Below are 19,522 nucleotides of genomic sequence, written 5' to 3'. Positions count from 1 at the left end.
TCTCAAAGGATTGGACAAGAAGCAATGGTCTTAAATTGCAGCAAGGGAAGTTTAGGTTGGACATTAGGAAAAACTTCCTAACTGTCATGATAGTTAAGTACCGGAACAAATTGTCTAGGGATGATGTGGAATCTCCGTCACTGGAGGTTTTTAAGAGCAGGTTAGACAAACATCTCTCTAGTCTAGATAATACTTAATCCTGCCTTGAGTGCAGGGGATTGGACTAGAACAGTGGTTCCCAAACTTGTTCCGCCGGTTGTGCAGGGAAAGCCCCTGGCGGGCCGGGCCAGTTTGTTTACCTGCTGTGTCCGCAGGTTCGGCTGATTGTGGCTCCCACTGGCCGCGGTTCGCTGCTCGAGGCCAATGGGAGCTGCTGGAAGCGGTGCGGGCTGAGGGACGTACTGGCCACCGAAGAAGTGAGATTTTTACCCACGAAAGCTTATGCCCAAATAAATCTGTTAGTCTTTAAGATGCCACCAGACTCCTTGTTGTTTTTGTAGATACAGACTAACACGACTACCCCCTGATACTGGACTAGAAGATCCCTGAAAGTCCCCTCCAGTCCTAAGATTCTATGTAGATGGCTTCTTTTGATCTTGCATGGCAATTGAATCACTGATGGAGGTTTTGCATATGATTGAGTGGGGGTGCAGTAACAATACATTCAACCCCTCTACTCTATCTCAATCGCTATTTAGTTATGGAAAGTGCTTAAATATTACAAAAGCCCTCCAACCTTTTGAAATATTCTTGAATAGAATAATGTTACAGGGCTTTGTCGTACTCTTTTAAAGTAACTGGTCACTTAACTTGTTCACAGATGTCTGCATAATGGTAATTTCTCATAAATGAGTGTAATGGAACGGACTGTCCCTTATTTTGTATGGTAATTTGAAATAGACTGTTGTTTTTTAAATAAAATATTGCTAGTGCCCCAGCTATTATTTACAGTATGTTACTTTTTAAATTTCCAAATATGTTTTGTTTCACAGAACTTGTTTATTTTTGAAAACTTGCTAGATCTGAAGCACCGGTATTCGTTTCCTGTTGAAGTTGAGGTGAGTCATAGTTCTGTGCTTTATTGTAATACAGTGAAAATGGTCATTGCTTTTAATATTACATAATCATTGCATAGTGCTGTGTGTGTGTTACATAATTATACATAGAGAGAAATGATGCTGTTTGAAACCATGACAAATATCAGTGGAGACCTCTGACCCTTTAATATGTTATGTAGTATGCATAGTAAAATCCCAGTTCCTCTGGAAAATCCCAAATCCAAGGAATGAAAAGCACAACTGGGATGCACACATTTAATGTATTGTTTTGGCATATTTATTCCAAAGATAAATCATTTCTAGTGTCATTAGTTCAGATGATGTGGTATATTCTGTAACACTGATTATTAGCATTTATAAGTTGGAACTCCTGTTCATTTTAAATAGCTTGAATACTTTTTTCCCCTGCATTGGTTAAAAAGCTATGTTCTAAATAAAAGTTCTATCGAGTTTGCTAGGTAATAAATATAATTCTCTATATAATCTTTTGTAAAAGATACTCAAAATAGAACTCTTATTTTTATCACCTAGTTATTTATTTAAAAGCAAATTTAACTAATTTCAAAGCTCATATTTTTGTTGGTGTTCTAGGTGCCTATGGAAAGGAAGAAAAGGTATATTACTATTAGGAAGGAAGCCAGGGATGCAGTAAATAGGGACTCAGGTATGACATCAATTTATAATGATTAAAATTTTCAATATTTTTCCTCCCCTTAAATGTACAATTCACCATCGCATTTATATAGAATGTGCTGATTTTAGTAGAGATGCATCTAGAAAAGCTGATAATCATGTCTAAATTGCAGCTGATTCTGCAGGTGGCAGTGCTTGTGCATCTTCTGACTGCATGAGGTCCTGAAGCTATTTTTTTTCAGTAATTAGAATGGGACCATATAAAGTATATAATTTTCTTCCTCTTTCTCAGCAGCCCCAAGCAAACAGACAACCGTATAAGAATTGCAAAATGAAACTGCATTTTTGCATTTTAACATATTTGCTAAATGGTTTCACTCCAGTATGTTTCATTTTTCTGGGGAAGTGATCCATTCCATGCCTTTCTATTGATACTGAAGTGCAAGAAACTACAAATTGTTAACAGATATAAATGTGTAGAAAATTTGTTACATTTGTGGAGGAATTATACAAAGAAAGAGACCAATTCATCATATTTATGATCAGGCCTGTGCCTTACAGTGAAACCTGGACTAGAGACCACCTTTAATCAAAGTGCCACTGATGTGCTCAATACTGTTCCAGATGCAATTAAAGACAGACACTGTACTTGGTCTAACTTTCATTAGAATACCTCCTTGGTTAAGCAATCAAATTTTGTTATTTTTCTTGAGTAGTCACTGAAGACAGCTTTCACTCTAATTAGTGTTGTGATTAACAATACATTATTTTTCTTGTTTAGATGAGCCTCAGTATTTGCCTTCTGCATCATATATGGTAGACAGCAGTCTGAGTGAGGAAATGAGCCAATTTGATTTCTCAACTGGAGTCCAAAGTTTTTCTTATAACTCACAAGACCCTACAGCTAGCAGTATACACTTCAGGAGAAAGGTGATTAGAGATGTATACTGTGTGGAGGAACAAGAGGGTCACTATTCTAAACTCTCAGTAAACTTATAAATTAACTAAAAGAGCAAGTTTCATGTACATGTTGTGCTGGGAAAGGTAAAAGGTTCAATGGGAGTAAATATTGGATTCAGGTTGTCTCTCTGTAGGTAAGTCTGTCTTTAATGGGAAGCTTGAGACATCAGAGCAAGTGTTTTTTGCCATCAATCTGGGTCCTTCTACTCTGTTTTTGAATTTATTTAATCTTCCTTTAATTTGAAGGTGGAGATTTGCTCATGAAGGCAGAAACCTTGCATTGTTGAAGGGAACTATAGTACAGAGTTTCTAAATCACCGAATCTAATTATAAAGAAAAATCAATTACTAAAATATTTTTTAGAAATATCTTAAATATAACATAGGTTACAGGGCCACTGTCTTCTGTACTTTTCTGAATTTGGTTAGATTTAAAGTGGTTTTATAATTTACATCTGTGCCTGAGTTCCCCTGACATTTTTTGTTTACTGTTCACAGTTTCCTATTTCCCACCTCCTGCTTTACTGTTACTGTATGGCCTTGGCTAAATTCGCGGCAGCGCTGTGAAGCGCAAGTGTAGTCGCGCCACCAGCGCTGCGAGAGCTTTCTTGCAGAGCTTTCTCGTAGCTCTGCAAGTACTCCACCTCTCTGAGGGGAATAGCTTGCAGCGCTGCGAGCGAGCATTCAGTGCTGCAGGCGCTGATTACACTGGCGCTTTACAGCGCTGCACTCACTGCGCTCAGGGGGGGTGTTTTTTCACACCCCTGAGCGCAGCCAGTGCAGTGCTGTGAATTACCAGTGTAGGCAAGGCCTAAGAAAGAGCTACAGAAACAACACACAAAACTGAATGAATGACTATGTAGGGGAAACCCTGAAACTGGCCAGTTGGTATCAAATGTACACAATAAACTGAACAAAAGAGAGAGAGAGGACAGTATTATTTTTAATTTCCTTTTTGTGGTGATATAGTGTCTTATGTGTGGTTAGATAATGTCTTATGTATTGCTTGTGGCAGTATGTTCTGATATAAGCCTGACTTGAAATTGACATTGGCCCTTTAACACTTAGGCAAGAGGTTGCCATATTTAAAATAAGATTGAAAGAATCACCTTCACCGTTTTAAAAACATTGGTCATCCAGGTATCATAGGTGTTTAAAGCAATATCTATCAAAATAATTATAATGTTATCTAATATCAGATAACCACCTCTTTTCATATTTTGTCATGAGGAGGATATTTTAACAGTTGATGAGACTTAAATTAACCAAAATTTTATTGTAATTATAGAACTTGCCATAAACAATTTCAAAGAATTCTGATTTCCACTTCTTTGTAGTGGTGAAGCCAATTTTTTATTTGTTCTTTACTGTCAAATGAGGTATCATCTGGGAAATATAATGGCTATGGTGGACCTCACTGGAAAACAGCCTCTGAATTCATCAGAGATTAATTACTTTACAAATAGTTTGACTGGGAGTAAAATTTAGGGAAAATACATGAAGTCTTGAGGAAGGTGTATGGTGGTGGCACTCTCAGCTGTGAAGTGGAATTATAGCTTCTGTGGAGGCCAATTAATTTTTACATTTCTGATTGTTGCCGCCATACTCTTTTACATATCTGAGTCAGAGTGACATGCAACTGGCACCCTTAGACAGAGATTTGGAGCTGTGCAAAATTAGTTCCTATGTTTGGGGGAGATTTTGGTTTGAATAACATATTTGACCTATTGCTTGTTTAAATATTGTTGAATACAATTTTATTATTGTACTACAGTTTGTATAGACTTGACCAGAAAATCAGCATAACAAACAGTATAATTATGACTTTTAAAAAATGGTGCATAGAGTCCCTTATGATTAACTGTCTCTCCTTATTTGGACAGGAACCCACAGAATCCATGGATCCAGATGATCTGATGGAACTGGAGATGGATGAGCTCAATCAGCATGAATGTATGGCCTCTATGACGACCCTGATTAAACATATGCAGAGAAATCAGATTACACCCAAAGTAGATGAGGTCAGTATTGGTTCATGGCTTAGCACCTGTCCAGTTTAAGAGGATAGTTAAGCACTGGAATAGGTTGCTGATTGAAGTTGTGGAATCCCTGTCATGGGAAGTTTTTAACAGATTAGACAAATATCTGTCAGGGATGGTCTAGTTGCACTTGATTGTGACTCGACGCCGGGGGATGGACTAGATGACCTCCCAAAGTTCCTTCCAGTCCTATATTTCTATGGCTTTTTAAACTCAAGAAAGGGGGTTAGAATAGAAATCTTGTTTTGTAACCTTCGTTGCTATCAGTCCCTAGTGTAATAGAATAAAACCTGTGGTAATTTTGAGTTATATGCATTTCAAGTGACCTATTTAATTTTGATTTCAGGGAATAGTTCCACGAGACCTTCCTCCATGGATGAAGTTTATACATGGCAAATTGGGGAATCCATCTATGCCACTAAATATTCGCCTTTTCTTAGCAAAACTCATTGTTAATACTGAGGAAGTGAGTGATTTTTTTTTTAATTGTATCATGTTCTGTCTCTATAGTAAAATATTATCATAAATCAATTACAATTTCAGCTGTGTAACCCTTTCAGAACAAACCCCACACCAGCTAAACCTCTCCTAAATTCAACTTTCGTTACTTGACCTATTGAAGGGAGGGCGTTCCTGGTTTATGCTTCAGGTGAAAACCATGTGATATTAGTTGGTTCAAATGAGTTTTAGCAACTCCTGTGAACCAAAACTCCAGAGTTTTGTACAGCTCTAATTGCAACAGAATATAAAGCTGTATAGTCACTATATGAGGTCTGTAGTGACTCTGTGGAAATGTTCTTCCTTCCTCTATTTCAGGTGTAAAATGTTTCCATCCCACTTCAGCCAGTCTCTTTAAAACAAAGGATTATTGACCAAATGAATCATGCCGTCTCATTACATTGTATATCAGATCCTAAATGAAATTGCTGCAATTCAGTGAATTATCAGTCAGTACTGTTTTCAAAATAGTTTAATACTAGTCTGGTGACCGAGTAGTAGCTTTTGACATGAAAAGCTAAATGAGAAGTGTGTATGTGTGCGCACGCATGTGCATGCGCTCACTTGCTTGTTCATTCTGGATGGGTGAGTTACTATTCTGACTTCCATGGGTCAGACTTAGTGTATGGAAAGCTGGTAGATGGGCTCCAGTGAAAGAAATAATGTGCTTTGCCAGTAATAGCGAACTTGACTTTTGAGGGCTTACACACAGAAATACAAATGGGGTATGTAACTAACTTATCAATGGGGAAATTTTCTTTAGGAGTGTTTGAAATTACTATAATGAGGGCTTTGTACAGTGTTAGGCAAAAACTATACAGAGAAGGCTGTTTCTAAATGTCTGACTGCCAGAAGTTGGACCTAGACAACAGGGGATGGATCACTTGATAATTGTCCTGTTCTGTTAATTCTCTCTGAAGCATTGAGCACTGGCCACAGTTAGAAGACAGAATGGTGGGCCAGATGGACCATTGGTCTGACCCAGTATGGCCATTTTTATGTTCTTATGTAAAAAATAACTATTCCTGTAAGAATGTGATGCATAAATGCTTCATGCAAAGTAGGTTTGTATAGATGACTGTTCTTTATTTCTCCTAGGTTTTCCGACCTTATGCAAGGCAATGGCTTGGTCCCTTACTGCAGCTTGTTGTTTCTAGGGATAATGGAGGAGAAGGAATTCATTACATGGTGGTGGAGATAGTAGTTACTCTGCTTTCCTGGACTAGTGTAGCAGCTCCCAAAGTAAGGAAATGTGGAACACGTTTAATTACAGTAGACTTCGCTTGCAACCCATCAGTTGCTATTATCCATCATTAAAAGTTGCTATTATCCATCATTTGCAAATAAACAGAAGCAGGTTTTTGGGGTAGTAGCCAGGGAAGGAAGAGCTGGCACATGCCTGCCTTCGCTGTAGCCTTGCAACCTGCCTGTGTGCAGGGCAGCAGTAAGGAAGGGGCTTTTCTCCCCAACGCTGGGGTTTCCCCTGGGGGGCAGTGGTGCTGGGAGCCCATAGGGCTGCATTTCACCTCTTTCTCCATTCTGTAGGAATCGGGATTCAGCATATCCTAGCGCTTTCTTCTCTACCTGAAATCCTGCAGCAGGGAGCAGACTGGGGAGCACAGGGAGAGATACTGTGAAGCTCCAGGTTGCAGGTTTCAGCCTCCCTTCCCCTCCCAGCCTGCAGTCCCTTACCTCCTGTATGGTCCCTATGCACAGGCAGGTTTCTGGGGCTGCAGCCTCAGAAGGAAGCCCTAGAATGGGTTGAGCACTGGCCAGAGGCAGGTTTGCAGGTCTGCAGCAAGGCAAGGCACATCTCTGCACTTTTTTTCCTGGTTGCAGCCCCGCAGAGCTGCCTACAGGTGGTGCCTCTTCCAAAAAATGTTGTTTAATAAGTGGCATGCCATTGCCAATATCTGAATGCCATTAACATTAAAGTCAATGGAATTGATTCCCAGCAAAATGTTGCTACTAACTGGAAGTTGTTAATATCTGGGTGGCCATTAAGTGGAATCTACTGTACTCTGATGATAATTTTGTAATGAGTTTTTAAAATTGTGTTCATATAATCATAGAATCCTAGAGTTGTAGGACTGGAAGGGATCTTGAGAGATCATCTCTTCCAGTCCCCTGTCCTCAAAGCAGGACTAAGTATTATCTAGACTAGACCATCCCTGAAAGGTGTTTGTCTAACTTCTTAAAAATTTCCAATGATGGAGATTCCACAACCTCACTAGGCAATTTATTTCAGTGCTTACCTACCCTGACAGGAAGTTTTTCCTAATGTCCAACCTAAACCACCCTTGTTGCAATTTAAGCCCATTGCTTCTTATCCTATCTTCAGAGGCTAAAGAGAACAATTTTTCTTCCTCCTGCTTATAACAACCTTTTTTATACTTGAAAACAGTTATTGTGTCTACCCTCAGTTTTCTCTTCTCGAGACTAAACAAACCCAATTTTTTTTCAATCTTCTCTCATAGGTCATGTTTTCTAGACCTTTAATCATTTTTGTTGCTCTTCTCTGGACTCTCTCCATTTCAGCCACATCTTTCTCAAAATGTGTCATCCAGAACTGGACACAATACTCAAGCTGAGGCCTGATCAGCACGGAGTAGAGCAAAAGAATTACTTCTCGTGTCTTGCTTTTTTTTTTTTTTTTTTTTTTTTTTTGCAACAGTTGTTTTTGCAACTTTTTTTGTTGCACCCTTGACTCTTATTTAGCTTGTGATCCACTATGACCCCCAGATCCCTTTCCATAGTACTCCTCCTTAGGCAGTCATTTCCCATTTTGTACGTGTGCAACTGATTGTTCCTTCCTAAGTGGAGTACTTCGCATTTGTCCTTATTGAATGTCATCTTATTTACTTCAGACAATTTCTCCAGTTTGGCCAGATCATTTTGAATTTTAATCCTATCCTTCAAAGCTCTTGCAACCCCTCCCAGCTTACTATCATCTGCAAAGTTTATAAGTATATTCTCTATGCCATTATCTAAAACATTGATGAAGATATGGAACAGAACTGGACCCTGCAGGACCCCACTTGATATGCCCTTCCAACTTTACTGTGAACCACTGATAACCACTCTCTGGGAATGGTTTTCCAGTTGGTTTTATGCACCCACCTTGTAGCTCAGTCTAGGTTGTATTTTCCTAGTTTGTTTATGAGAAGGTCATGCAAGACAGTATCAAAAAGCCTTACTAAAGTTAAGATATACCACATCTACTGCTTCCCCCCATCCACAAGGCTTGTTACCCTTTCAAAAAAAGCTATTAGGTTGGTTTGACATGGTTTGTTCTTGTCAAGTCCATGCTGACAGTTACTTATCACCTTATTATCTTCTAGGTGTTTGCAAATTAATTGCATAATTGTTTGCTCCATTATCTTTCTGGGTACTGAAGTTAAGATGATTAGTCTGTAATTCCCCAGGTTGTCCTTATTCCCCTTTTTATAGATTGGCACTATATTTGCCCTTTTCCCGTTCTCTGGAATCTCTCCCATCTTCCATGACTTTTCAAAGGTAATTGCTAGTGGCTCAGATATCTCCTCAGTCCGCTCCTTGAGTATTCTAGGATGTATTTAATCAGGCCCTGGTGGCTTGAAGACATCTAGCTTGTCTGAGTAATTTTTTAACTTGTTCTTTCTCTGTTTTAATGGGATGATGTACTTGATTATTTTATCGATCTTTCCTCAGTGCTGCTTTAATCATTAACCACTGTAAATAACTAGATCAGTTTAATAAGAAGCAAGTTTTAGTTCATTAATTAAATCAATCTCTGTGGCAACACTGTAAGTAACTTTTTGAGCATGGGATCCTCCAGATTCTTTCTTATTGGTCCACTAATGGACACCTCAAGTTGTGTAATGCGCACAAGTCCACAACATACCTGAGAAATGTATTAATGGACTCAAAAATTTACACCCTGTCATGTTGACTTGTAATATTTAGACCGATGATAGAAGTTAGTGCCACCTTCATACTTCCTTTTCCCAAAAGAATTATCAGTACTGGTATAGCTTACTAGTGCCTTTTGTAATAAGATGCCAGAATAGTTACTCTGTGTCACTCTGAAGCCTACAATGTCTTTTGAGTCAGTGTGAAGCAATGGAAGCAGTCATTGGCATGGTTTAGAGCACTTTTTATTCAGAATATCACCACATTCAATCATCACTGGGATTCGGGGGTCTGTTACCTTGAGAATTTAAAAATTGGATGCTATCTTTTCCATTCCAAGAGTCCTAGACCATTGTGATATCATACATCACCACCATTACTCTACAGCTAATTTGCATGGAAAAGTTTCATTGGTTGTATGAGGGATACTGCACATATGATGGATTAGTTGGCCCAACTGCTATGAAAACAAGTGAAAGCCTTTGAACTATAACAAGGGCTCTCCTACATAAAGCTACCAACATTCTAGTGAATTCTGAGCTTGACTTCCCTACAAACTTATATTGCTGAACATGACTTATCCTTGTGTACACTGATTGCAAACTCATAGTCAACATTGTGTTAGCTAACTTGAGAATTCACAATCATATTTTAAACATTAAACCAGTGGAGAATGAAAATGTTCTATGCATTCAGATTAAGAACAAAAATATTGTTTTATACAGAATTACCATGTTGCTTTTTGTTCTCTTTCATGTTAGGGGAATATTAAAGATGAGATATTGGCTAACAGATTACTTGAATTCTTGATGAAGAATGTATTTCATCAGAAAAGAGCAGTGTTCAGACACAACTTGGAAATTATAAAGACAGTTGTGGAGTGCTGGAAGGATTGTCTCTCCATACCGTACAGGTAGTATTTCTTGGTATAAAAAGAATGTAGGGAAAATGTGACCTGAGCTCTGCAGAGGTGAAAGGGTTAGCCCTGTGGTTTTCAAACTGTAACACAAACAACTTGCAGGTGGTGTGAGGATCTGGTCCTTTCACAGGCAGTAGTGAGGCATTTGTAAGTCTTCAAGTGGTAATGCTTCTGGCTAACAGTAGCTCAATCCAGGATTGTACATGGATTTTAGTGGCTTTTTGACCAACTAACCATTTTTTAAAAAGAAATCCTCTTATTGCTCTAGCCAGCTGCGCTCGCGCGCTCTCTCTCTCTTTGTGGTAAATTCACCTGCATTTCTGACAGTTGTCGACACCAAAATTACAGAGGCAGCAACACACACAACTCATGCTGCAAAGAATCCTGGATAGATAAGAATTACAATGGGCTGTATGCAATGAGAGAGCAGAAGGCAGGAGAAACTACTGAGAGGATTTTTTGTCTGTTTTTGCACCATTGAGTTAGCAGTTGGTGTTTAGTTGTTGAGGACAGAACACAGAAATCAAAGGATGAAAGTTTTTTGTGGGGGATATAATTTCTGGGAATTTGCAAACATTTTATACTATATGCATTCCCAATAAAATATTGTTCATGTAGCCACAGTCACTTTCACCAGATTTGAACTCTTTACATCCTTGTGCTGCAGGTTAATATTCGAACAATTTTCTGGTGGAGATCCTAATACAAAGGACAACTCAGTGGGAATTCAGTTGCTAGGTATTGTTCTTGCTAACAACTTGTCTCCCTATGACCCAAAGTGTGAAATAGACAGCATGAGGTGAGAAGCATGTCTTTTCGGGGAGTTAATTTTTTATTATAAACCTTACAATAAGCTGACCAAGAAGGATGTTGGCAGCATGGGGGTGGGATTTGGAATGCTCACCTCTTGGACCTTCTTGTCTCTTTCTGGCCCCACCACCGCCCTTACACTCCTATGTCGAGCAGGTTGCTACAGCTAACTCTGAAGCTGTTCCTTACTTTAGGAAGTGAACTGGCGGGGGTGTAGATATATTTGTACTGGGCCCTATTGTGACCACTGCTTTTACAGTTGTTGAGCTCTTTGGCACACAGTGGAGTCAAGAGTAGCAAAATAGGTATTTGTGGCACTCCAGATCCCATTGGACCCAAAAATTCAAAGGGGAAGTGTGGTGACCTCTGAAACCTTCATGGCTATGGGGTGTTAGTGTAATAGCTCCACAAAGACTGCAATTAAGACTATGAATGTGAATGCATGAAATGGAGAGGGGCAAAGAATATTTTTAGAGTTTCTGAGATGTCTGATTTCAATGGAAAATCAAATACTAGGGTGAATGGATCACAGCTGATTTCCTTTGTATGCTAGGTACTTTCAGGATTTGGCCAATAACATGTCCTTAATAAGGTATAAGGAAGTTTATGCAGCTGCAGCAGAAGTGCTGGGACTTATTCTTCAATACATGGCTGAGAAGGAAAATGTGAGTGTTACATTGTGTCTTTTATCATTATTGTATTAAAGACTGTTTTATCTATAAGTCTAAACTGAATACCCAGTTCCAGCTTCAGAATGAGGGAATATTAAATTTAATGAGGCCTCCCCAGAAGTTAGGCAGTAGCAGAGGATGCTACCACATGAGGATCAGAATTCAAGACTAGATCAGCACAAGCTGGGCACACTTTGCCTCAGTTCTTATGAACCTTTTGTCTTGACCGTGGCAGTGAATGGATCTGGGGGAGCTGTGTTCACCTCTTTTCTGCCAGTGGGACTGACACAATAGAAATTTTTCAAATATGAGGGAAGGTGAATAAATATTAAAGTTAGGGATTCTCAGGACTCTATTTGCTAGAAGTTTTTTAGGAACCTGAAAATAGGGACTTAGGCCTTGTCTACACTACGAGAGTAGTTCGATTTTACTTAAATCGAATATTTGGAATCGATATTGCAAAGTCGAACGTGTGTGTCCACACTAAGGACAGTAATTCGACTTTGTGAGTCCACACTAACGGGGAAAGCGTCGACATTGGAAGCGGAGCACTGAGGGCAGCTATCCCACAGTTCCCGGAGTCCCCGTCGCCCATTGGAATTCTGGGTGGAGCCACAAATGCCTTCTGGGTAAAAAAAAAAGGGGCCAGGGTGCTTTTGGGTAACTGTCGTCATCCATCCATCACTCCCGCCCTCCCTCCCTCCCTGAAAGCGCCGGCGGGAAATCATTTCGCGCACTTTTCAAGTCATTGACAGCGCGGACGCCACAGCACTGTGAGCATGGAGCCCGCTGCAACCATCGCTGCAGTTGTGGCCGCTCTCAACGCCTCGCAGCTTATCATACAGGTTGCCCTGAGGCAGATGCAGAAAAGTCAGGCGAGGAGGCTACGTCAACGCGGTGATGGCCTGAAGTCTGAGAGTAGCACAGACCTCTCAGAAAGCAGGGGACCCAGCGCCGAGGACATCACGGTGGCAATGGGTCATGTTGATGCCGTGGAACGGCGATTCTGGGCACGGGAAACAAGCACTGAGTGGTGGGACCGCATAGTGCTGCAGGTCTGGGATGAATCACAGTGGCTGCGAAACTTCCGCATGCGGAAGGGAACTTTCCTTGAACTTTGTGAGTTGCTGTCCCCTGCCCTGAAGCGCAATGACACCCGGATGCGACCAGCCCTGACTGTCCAGAAGCGAGTGGCCATAGCCCTCTGGAAGCTTGCAACGCCTGACAGCTACCGGTCAGTCGCGAGCCAGTTTGGGGTGGGCAAATCTACCGTGGGGGTTGTTGTGATGCAAGTAGCCAAGGCAATCGTTGATGTACTGCTGCCAAAGGTAGTGACCCTGGGAAACTTGGAGGCGATCATAGATGGCTTCGCAGCGATGGGATTCCCAAACTGCGGTGGGGCCATAGATGGAACTCACATCCCTATCCTGGCACCGGACCACCAGGCCAGCCAGTACATTAACAGAAAGGGCTACTTTTCCATGGTGCTGCAAGCACTGGTGGACCACAGGGGACGTTTTACCAACATCTACGTGGGATGGCCGGGCAAGGTTCATGACGCTCGTGTTTTCAGGAACTCTGGTCTGTTTAGACGGCTGCAGCAAGGTATTTACTTCCCGGACCACAAAATAACTGTTGGGGATGTGGAGATGCCTATAGTCATCCTCGGGGACCCAGCCTACCCGCTAATGCCCTGGCTCATGAAGCCCTATACAGGTGCCCTGGACACTGAAAAAGAACTCTTCAACTACCGGCTGAGCAAGTGCAGAATGGTGGTGGAGTGTGCTTTTGGACGTCTCAAGGGGAGATGGAGAAGCTTGATGACTCGCTGTGATCTCAGCGAAACCAATATCTCCATTGTTATAGCAGCTTGCTGTGTGCTCCACAATCTCTGTGAGAGCAAGGGGGAGACCTTTATGGCGGGGTGGGAGGTTGAGGAAATTAGCCTGGCTGCTGATTACTCACAGCCAGACAGCCGGGCGATTAGAAGAGACCAGCGGGAAGCGCTGTGCATCCGGGAGGCTTTGAAAGCAAAGTTCCTGAGTGAGCAGGGTAACCTGTGACTTTCTAATTTTGTGTACAGAGAAGCCTTCACCCCACTTCCAACACACGTTTCAAAATAAAAATAGTTCTACTTTGTTAAAGCACACCGTTTTCTTTAATACTGTTTTCGCGGGAATTTTTTAAAACTGGGACGCAGACTGTGGTGCGGAGCGGGTGTAGTGTAGGTGACTGTCCTGTCCAATTACCAACCCCCTTTCCCCCCCTCCTCCAAAAGAACATGATGGAAACAGTAGTTAACAGAAACATATTTTTTATTATCAACTACACATGGGACTGGGAAGTGAAACTTGGACGGGGGCTTGTGTCAGGCGGGAAGGAAAGAACTTGTCAAACTTTGGGGAATGAGAGCCTTCTGCTGCTCGAGCTCTCTGCAGGGGTGGAGTGAGAGTTAGCAGGGACTCTGCCGCCTCTCCTTCTGTGCACTTTGGGTGAAGGGAGTATGGGACTTGGTGGCGGGGGAGGGCGGTTAGAGATGGACTGCAGCGGGGCTCTGTCCTCCTGCCTCCGTTCCTGCAGAACATCCACAAGGCGCCGGAGCGTGTCCGTTTGCTCCCTCAGTAGTCCAAGCAGGGTTTGAGTCGCCTGCTGGTCTTCCTGACGCCACCTCTCCTCCCGATCCATGTTGGCTTGGTGCATTTGGGACAAGTTCTCCCGCCACTGGGTCTGCTGTGCTGCCTGGGCTCGGGAGCAGGCTATAAGCTCCGAGAACATGTCCTCCCGTGTCCTCTTCTTCTTATGCCTAATCCTTCCTAGCCTCTGGGAGTGTGATGACAGGCTAGGTTGTGAGACAGTCGCAGATGGGGCTGTGGGAATGGGAAAAAGGGAGTGAATTCCTCAGAAAGATAAATGTAGTTGTGAACAAAGAACATAGTCTTTCTCTGTGAACAGGACCATGCACAGCACCTATCACATGCGCACTCAGCACAAGGTCGAATTCTCGGCCTTCGCATTCAGTGTCTGGGGTTTTGCAGAGCACTTTTGAGAACCCTGTCAGGACAACGGAATTGCTCTTGCACGCAGACATGGTAAGCCGTAGATTCGTGGCAGCTTAAAACTTTAATATTAGCAATGGCCTCATTTCACATTGAAATCAATGTCGGTCCCTGCTGCCAGCAATCCGGCAAGCAGGAAGTCTGCTCCTGTCCCACACCCTCGCGGCTGTCCCCGGGAACGATCCCTTTCGGCTGACCCTCTCCCGCCTCCACCGCGTGGCTGCAAACCAGCGGTTACAGTTCTGTAAAGGAACGGTAAAGCAGTCCCAACACTAACATTCCCCTACCTCATTCAAAGCAGGTCATCATGAGCGACATCACCCTCATGAGGATCTCTGAGAGCGACAGACAGAGAATGCTCCGGGAAAGCCTTCAAAGACCAGGGCCGTATGCCGCCATGCTGTGCCAAGCAATGATTCCGGAGTACTTGCTAGTCTCGTGGCGCGGCAACGTGTCCTACTACGGAGGACCCAATAAGGCCGCTCTCCCCAAGAACCTAATGCAGCGGATTTCAAATTACCTGCAGGAGAGCTTCCTTGAGATGTCCCAGGAGGATTTCTGCTCCATCCCCGGACATATAGACCGCATCTTACTGTAGCTGCAGTAGCAGGGACTAAACAGTAGAGCGGCTTGGGCAGGACAATCATGCAAAACCGGACATTGCTAGATTTTTTTCAAATAGTTGCACTGCCCATGACTGAACCGTTAAGTTAATCAAACTAATCATGAGAAACCCATTTCTTAAATTGTTAATAATCATGTTCTGTTACAAATAAATGTTTACATGTTTACAACACTTACTGGATGATCCTTCACCAGATTCTGTGTCCGGGGTAACGGCTGGGGAGGGTTGGTAGGGGATCTCTGTAAGGGTGATGAAGAGATCCTGGCTGTCGGGGAAATCAGCGTTGTGAGCGCTGTCGACTGCCTCGTCCTCCTCATCTCCTTCCTCATCTTCCCCGTCCGCTAACATGTCCGAGGATCCGGCCGTGGACACTATCCCATCCTCAGAGTCCACAGTCAGTGGTGGGGTAGTGGTGGCGGCCGCACCGAGGATGGAATGCAGTGCCTCGTAGAAACGGGATGTCTGGGGATGGGATCCGGAGCGTCCGTTTGCCTCTTTGGTCTTCTGGTAGCCTTGCCTCAGCTCCTTGATTTTCACGCGGCACTGCGTTACATCCCGGCTGTATCCTCTCTCTGCCATGTCTTTAGAGATCTTCTCATAGATCTTTGCATTCCGTCTTTTGGATCGCAGCTCGGAAAGCACGGACTCATCGCCCCACACAGCGATGAGATCCAAGACTTCCCGATCAGTCCATGCTGGGGCCCTCTTTCTATTCTGAGATTGCACTGCCATCAGTGCTGGAGAGCTCTGCATCGTTGCCAGTGCTGCTGAGCTCGCCACGATGTCCAGACAGGAAATGAGATTCAAACTGGCCAGACAGGAAAAGGAATTCAAATTCAAATTTTCCCGGGGCTTTTCCTGTGTGGCAGTTCAGAACATCCGAGCTCTTACTGCTGTCCAGAGCGTCAACAGAGTGGTGCAGTGTGGGATAGCTCCTGGAGCTATTAGCGTCGATTTCCATCCACACCTAGCCTAATTCGACATGGCCATGTCGAATTTAGCGCTACTCCCCTCGTCGGGGAGGAGTACAGAAGTCGAATTAAAGAGACCTCTATGTCGAACTAAATACCTTCGCGGTGTGGACGGGTGCAGGGTTAATTCGATGTAACGGCGCTAACTTCGACATAAACGCCTAGTGTAGACCAGGCCTTAGAATGAAAATGCTTCCTCAGCTGCTGCTCTTGGACTGTAATTGTGGCACTCCTGTAAAGTAGGTTTGTAGCTGTCTTCTCTGTCCAGTACATTCCATTTTGTTCATCCTTTCTCTTCTCTAGGGTGCATGATGAATATTGTTGAACCCTTGCCCTCTTCTCATTTTCAGTCTTATCCATTCCTCCTTTCCTGAAAAAAAATTGTAATTTTGAATGAGTAAGCAGGTGTGGTGGTGGTTAATATTCTGCGTGTACCTTGTATTTCTTTGCAGATAATGTTAATTTAATAGAAAATGGCTTTGTATAGTATTATTGTACAGCATTTTACTGGAAACCTGCCACACACAATCAGGAATTACTTAGTGTTTGAAATAGGAATATCATGTGGCTTTTTTCTTTCTATATTTAAGCTGTTGGTCTCTGCACAATTAATGGAAACTTATAAATGGTTAGACAACAGCTCTGTTAAAACAGACAAGCTGTATTTCATCTAGGCATGTTGTACTACTGCTGTGAATTGTCATAAATGTCAAGATTAAGCCAGTGAAATTTCACTGTAACTAAAAATATCCCCCATGTAATAGTACTGTTACATAATTTGAGTGTTCCTGAGTTTCTGGTGTTGCATTTGTTTAATGATGAAATGTTTCTGATCTTTCAGATATTTGAGGGTCCGGTTTATGACTGTGTCATAAAACAGATAGAACAACATCAAAGCACCAAAGAGGACAAGTTTATTGTATGCTTAAATAAAGTGGCAAAGAACTTTCCTCCTCTTGCTGACAGGTATAGTAAGATCATATGATACCCTGTATACAGAAAAATCATTATCTAATAGAACAGTGGTCCCCAAACTGTGGGGTGCGCCTCCCCTAGAGGGGGGTGGAGGAACATTCAGGTCAGGGCCTGGGCCAGAATCGATAGGGGGCAGGGAAGGACCACCGCCCAGTCCAGCTCTGCTCCCAGCTACAGCTCCACTCCGGCCGCAGCTGCAGCTCTGTCCTCATTCTCTTTCCTCCCCCATATCCAGTTCAGCCCCCAGCTCCACCTTCAGCCCAAGCTTCTCTGCTGAGCCAAGTGTTCAGTAATGGAAAGGCGTGTGGACAGATTCCATTACTTGTAACGGGGCACACAACAGGAAAAGTTTGGGCACCACTGTAATAGAATATAACTTCTTATTTTTTGCTTTATGGACTCCTTGTCATGTAAAGATTTATGAATGCAGTATTCTTCTTGATACCAAAACTTCATGGTGTTCTGAAAACATACTGTCTGGAGGTGGTGATGTACCGTGCAGAGGAGATAACTGATCTCTACTTACAATTAAAGAGTAAAGATTTCATCCAAGTCATGAGTCACAGGTAAGTGGGCATATGACCAATGCATGATCATCATAGCAACCTGGGCTCAGTCTGAACTTTGCATCATTGTCTTTTTCTAATAATGATGCAAGTTTTACATTCCAGGTGCATTTACAGTTCCAGTTTTTTTCTTGAGCCTGGTTCTCTTCTTTGAGCAAATGTAGATTAGAAAATCTGACAGGTTTTTTCTAACTTCTCCTATTTAAGTTGAAAACTATGCTTACTGTAGCTTTTTTCCTTAGCCATATGGTGAAATCCTGGCCCTACCAAGATCAATGGCAAAACTCCCATTTACTTCAGTGGGGCCAGGATTTCACCCTTAATATGTATTCAGTTTGGTTAGACTGATTTTTTTTTTCTCCCAGTTAAACACAGAAATAGTAACTATAAACATTTTTATGCAATATAAAATTGCTAACTATTACTTTAATGTTCAGCTGTATGTGTAACTGTAAATAGAATAATGAAACCAATGCAGTTGCTTTTTATCTCCTTTAGAGATGATGAAAGGCAGAGGGTGTGTTTGGATATCGTATACAAAATGTTGCCTAAGCTGAAACCCCTAGAACTAAGAGAATTTCTTCCTGGAGTAACAGGGTTCATCTCTCACCCTTCTCCAGTATGTCGGGAGCGCATGTATGACATCCTGATGTGGATTTATGATAACTACAGGTATGGATTCAGTTGCAAGTAGTGTCTTCCAACTGGATAAGAGCAATTATATAAAAGTGATCTGTATAGTTACTTTCCCTGTGTAAAAAGTGAGGGGATGGTGTCATCACAGTATGGGAAGCAGAAACCTTTGAGTTCTAATTTCCTTTCTGATACAGGCTTGGAAATCTCACTTAAACCTTTCTATCTTCATTTCCCTGTCTGTTAAATGGGGATGATAATTGTGTACTACTTCTAGTGATGGTCCCTATTGTATTCCACAGTGAGTTTACCCATGCACCTGGAGCCAGAGAATTTGAAAGTAGCATCCATTGGTCTGTGCATGCACCCTGGCTCAGCTCTGGCCTCTCATATAGGAATAAAGGACAGAGCAGACTGACTATCTCTCTAGTTCCTTCTCACCTCTACCTGGTCTGGGTTGGAAACTCCAGTGTCTGTAGTTTTGGTTTCGTTCTACAAGATAAGATTTAGATTTAGCGTTGTAAATAGTTTTAACAGCTTATACAGTTTAGTGTTTTGTAGATTTCTTAGTGTTTAGATTTAGTCTCTTTGGAGGAACCCTTCCCTGTTTGAGTACTGGACTATGCCCAGGTCTCCAAGCTTCATACACTGCACTTGCTGCCTGCAATCCTTTTTGATCAGTGATGACTACCAGCGCTGCCTGTAGGCCTTGAGGAAGCCTGCATCGCGGTGAGTTGCAGTATCTGCTGATCATTCCTCAGCCTTACCCAAGAAGGCCAGGAACTTCATCTCCAGAAACACCTCATAAAGAGGCCATAAGACCTCAGGCGGACTCAGACCAGGGAACCATCCCCAAACATTGGCCTGATTCAGGAAGCAGTATGTCTTCTGGTGCAAAGTCCAACTCTGGTGCAGGAGCGTCTAGCCTCACAGATGCCCCAGTGGGATCTTGTCAGGAATCGAGGAAGCACTCTCATAAGTAGGCCCCTACCAAATTAACAGTTCATTTTGGTCAATTTCACAGTCATAGGATTTTTAAAAATATAAATTTCGTGATTTTAGCTATTTAAATCTGAAATTTTGCAGTGTTGTAATTGTAGGGGTTCTAACCCAAAAAGGAATTATAGGTTGGGGGGTTGCAAGGTTTTTGTGGGTGGGTTGCAGTACTTCTAACCTTACTTCTGCTCTGCTGCTGGCGGCGGCACTGTCTTCAGAGCT

The 19,522-nt window shown here is 42.4% G+C and overlaps 1 protein-coding gene across 1 annotated transcript in view; it reads left to right on the top strand.

Annotated features, from left to right (window-relative positions):
• Window positions 1-19,522, top strand: part of PRKDC (protein kinase, DNA-activated, catalytic subunit) — a 150,000-nt gene that overhangs the window by 74,156 nt on the left and 56,322 nt on the right. Inside the window, exons 44-55 of the mRNA XM_034762890.1 lie at window positions 993-1,058; window positions 1,650-1,722; window positions 2,473-2,621; window positions 4,534-4,671; window positions 5,036-5,155; window positions 6,286-6,429; window positions 9,840-9,991; window positions 10,665-10,796; window positions 11,361-11,472; window positions 16,972-17,096; window positions 17,522-17,671; window positions 18,170-18,343. Of these exons, the coding sequence (XP_034618781.1) occupies window positions 993-1,058; window positions 1,650-1,722; window positions 2,473-2,621; window positions 4,534-4,671; window positions 5,036-5,155; window positions 6,286-6,429; window positions 9,840-9,991; window positions 10,665-10,796; window positions 11,361-11,472; window positions 16,972-17,096; window positions 17,522-17,671; window positions 18,170-18,343 (1,535 nt within the window). The remainder of the gene's footprint in view (window positions 1-992; window positions 1,059-1,649; window positions 1,723-2,472; window positions 2,622-4,533; window positions 4,672-5,035; window positions 5,156-6,285; window positions 6,430-9,839; window positions 9,992-10,664; window positions 10,797-11,360; window positions 11,473-16,971; window positions 17,097-17,521; window positions 17,672-18,169; window positions 18,344-19,522) is intronic.

The sequence above is a fragment of the Trachemys scripta genome, chromosome 2 (assembly GCF_013100865.1).
Source record: "Trachemys scripta elegans isolate TJP31775 chromosome 2, CAS_Tse_1.0, whole genome shotgun sequence".
Lineage (NCBI taxonomy): Eukaryota > Metazoa > Chordata > Testudines > Emydidae > Trachemys > Trachemys scripta.
The sequence above is the reverse complement of the archived record's forward strand: the minus strand, read 5'-3'. Positions and strand labels throughout refer to the sequence as shown.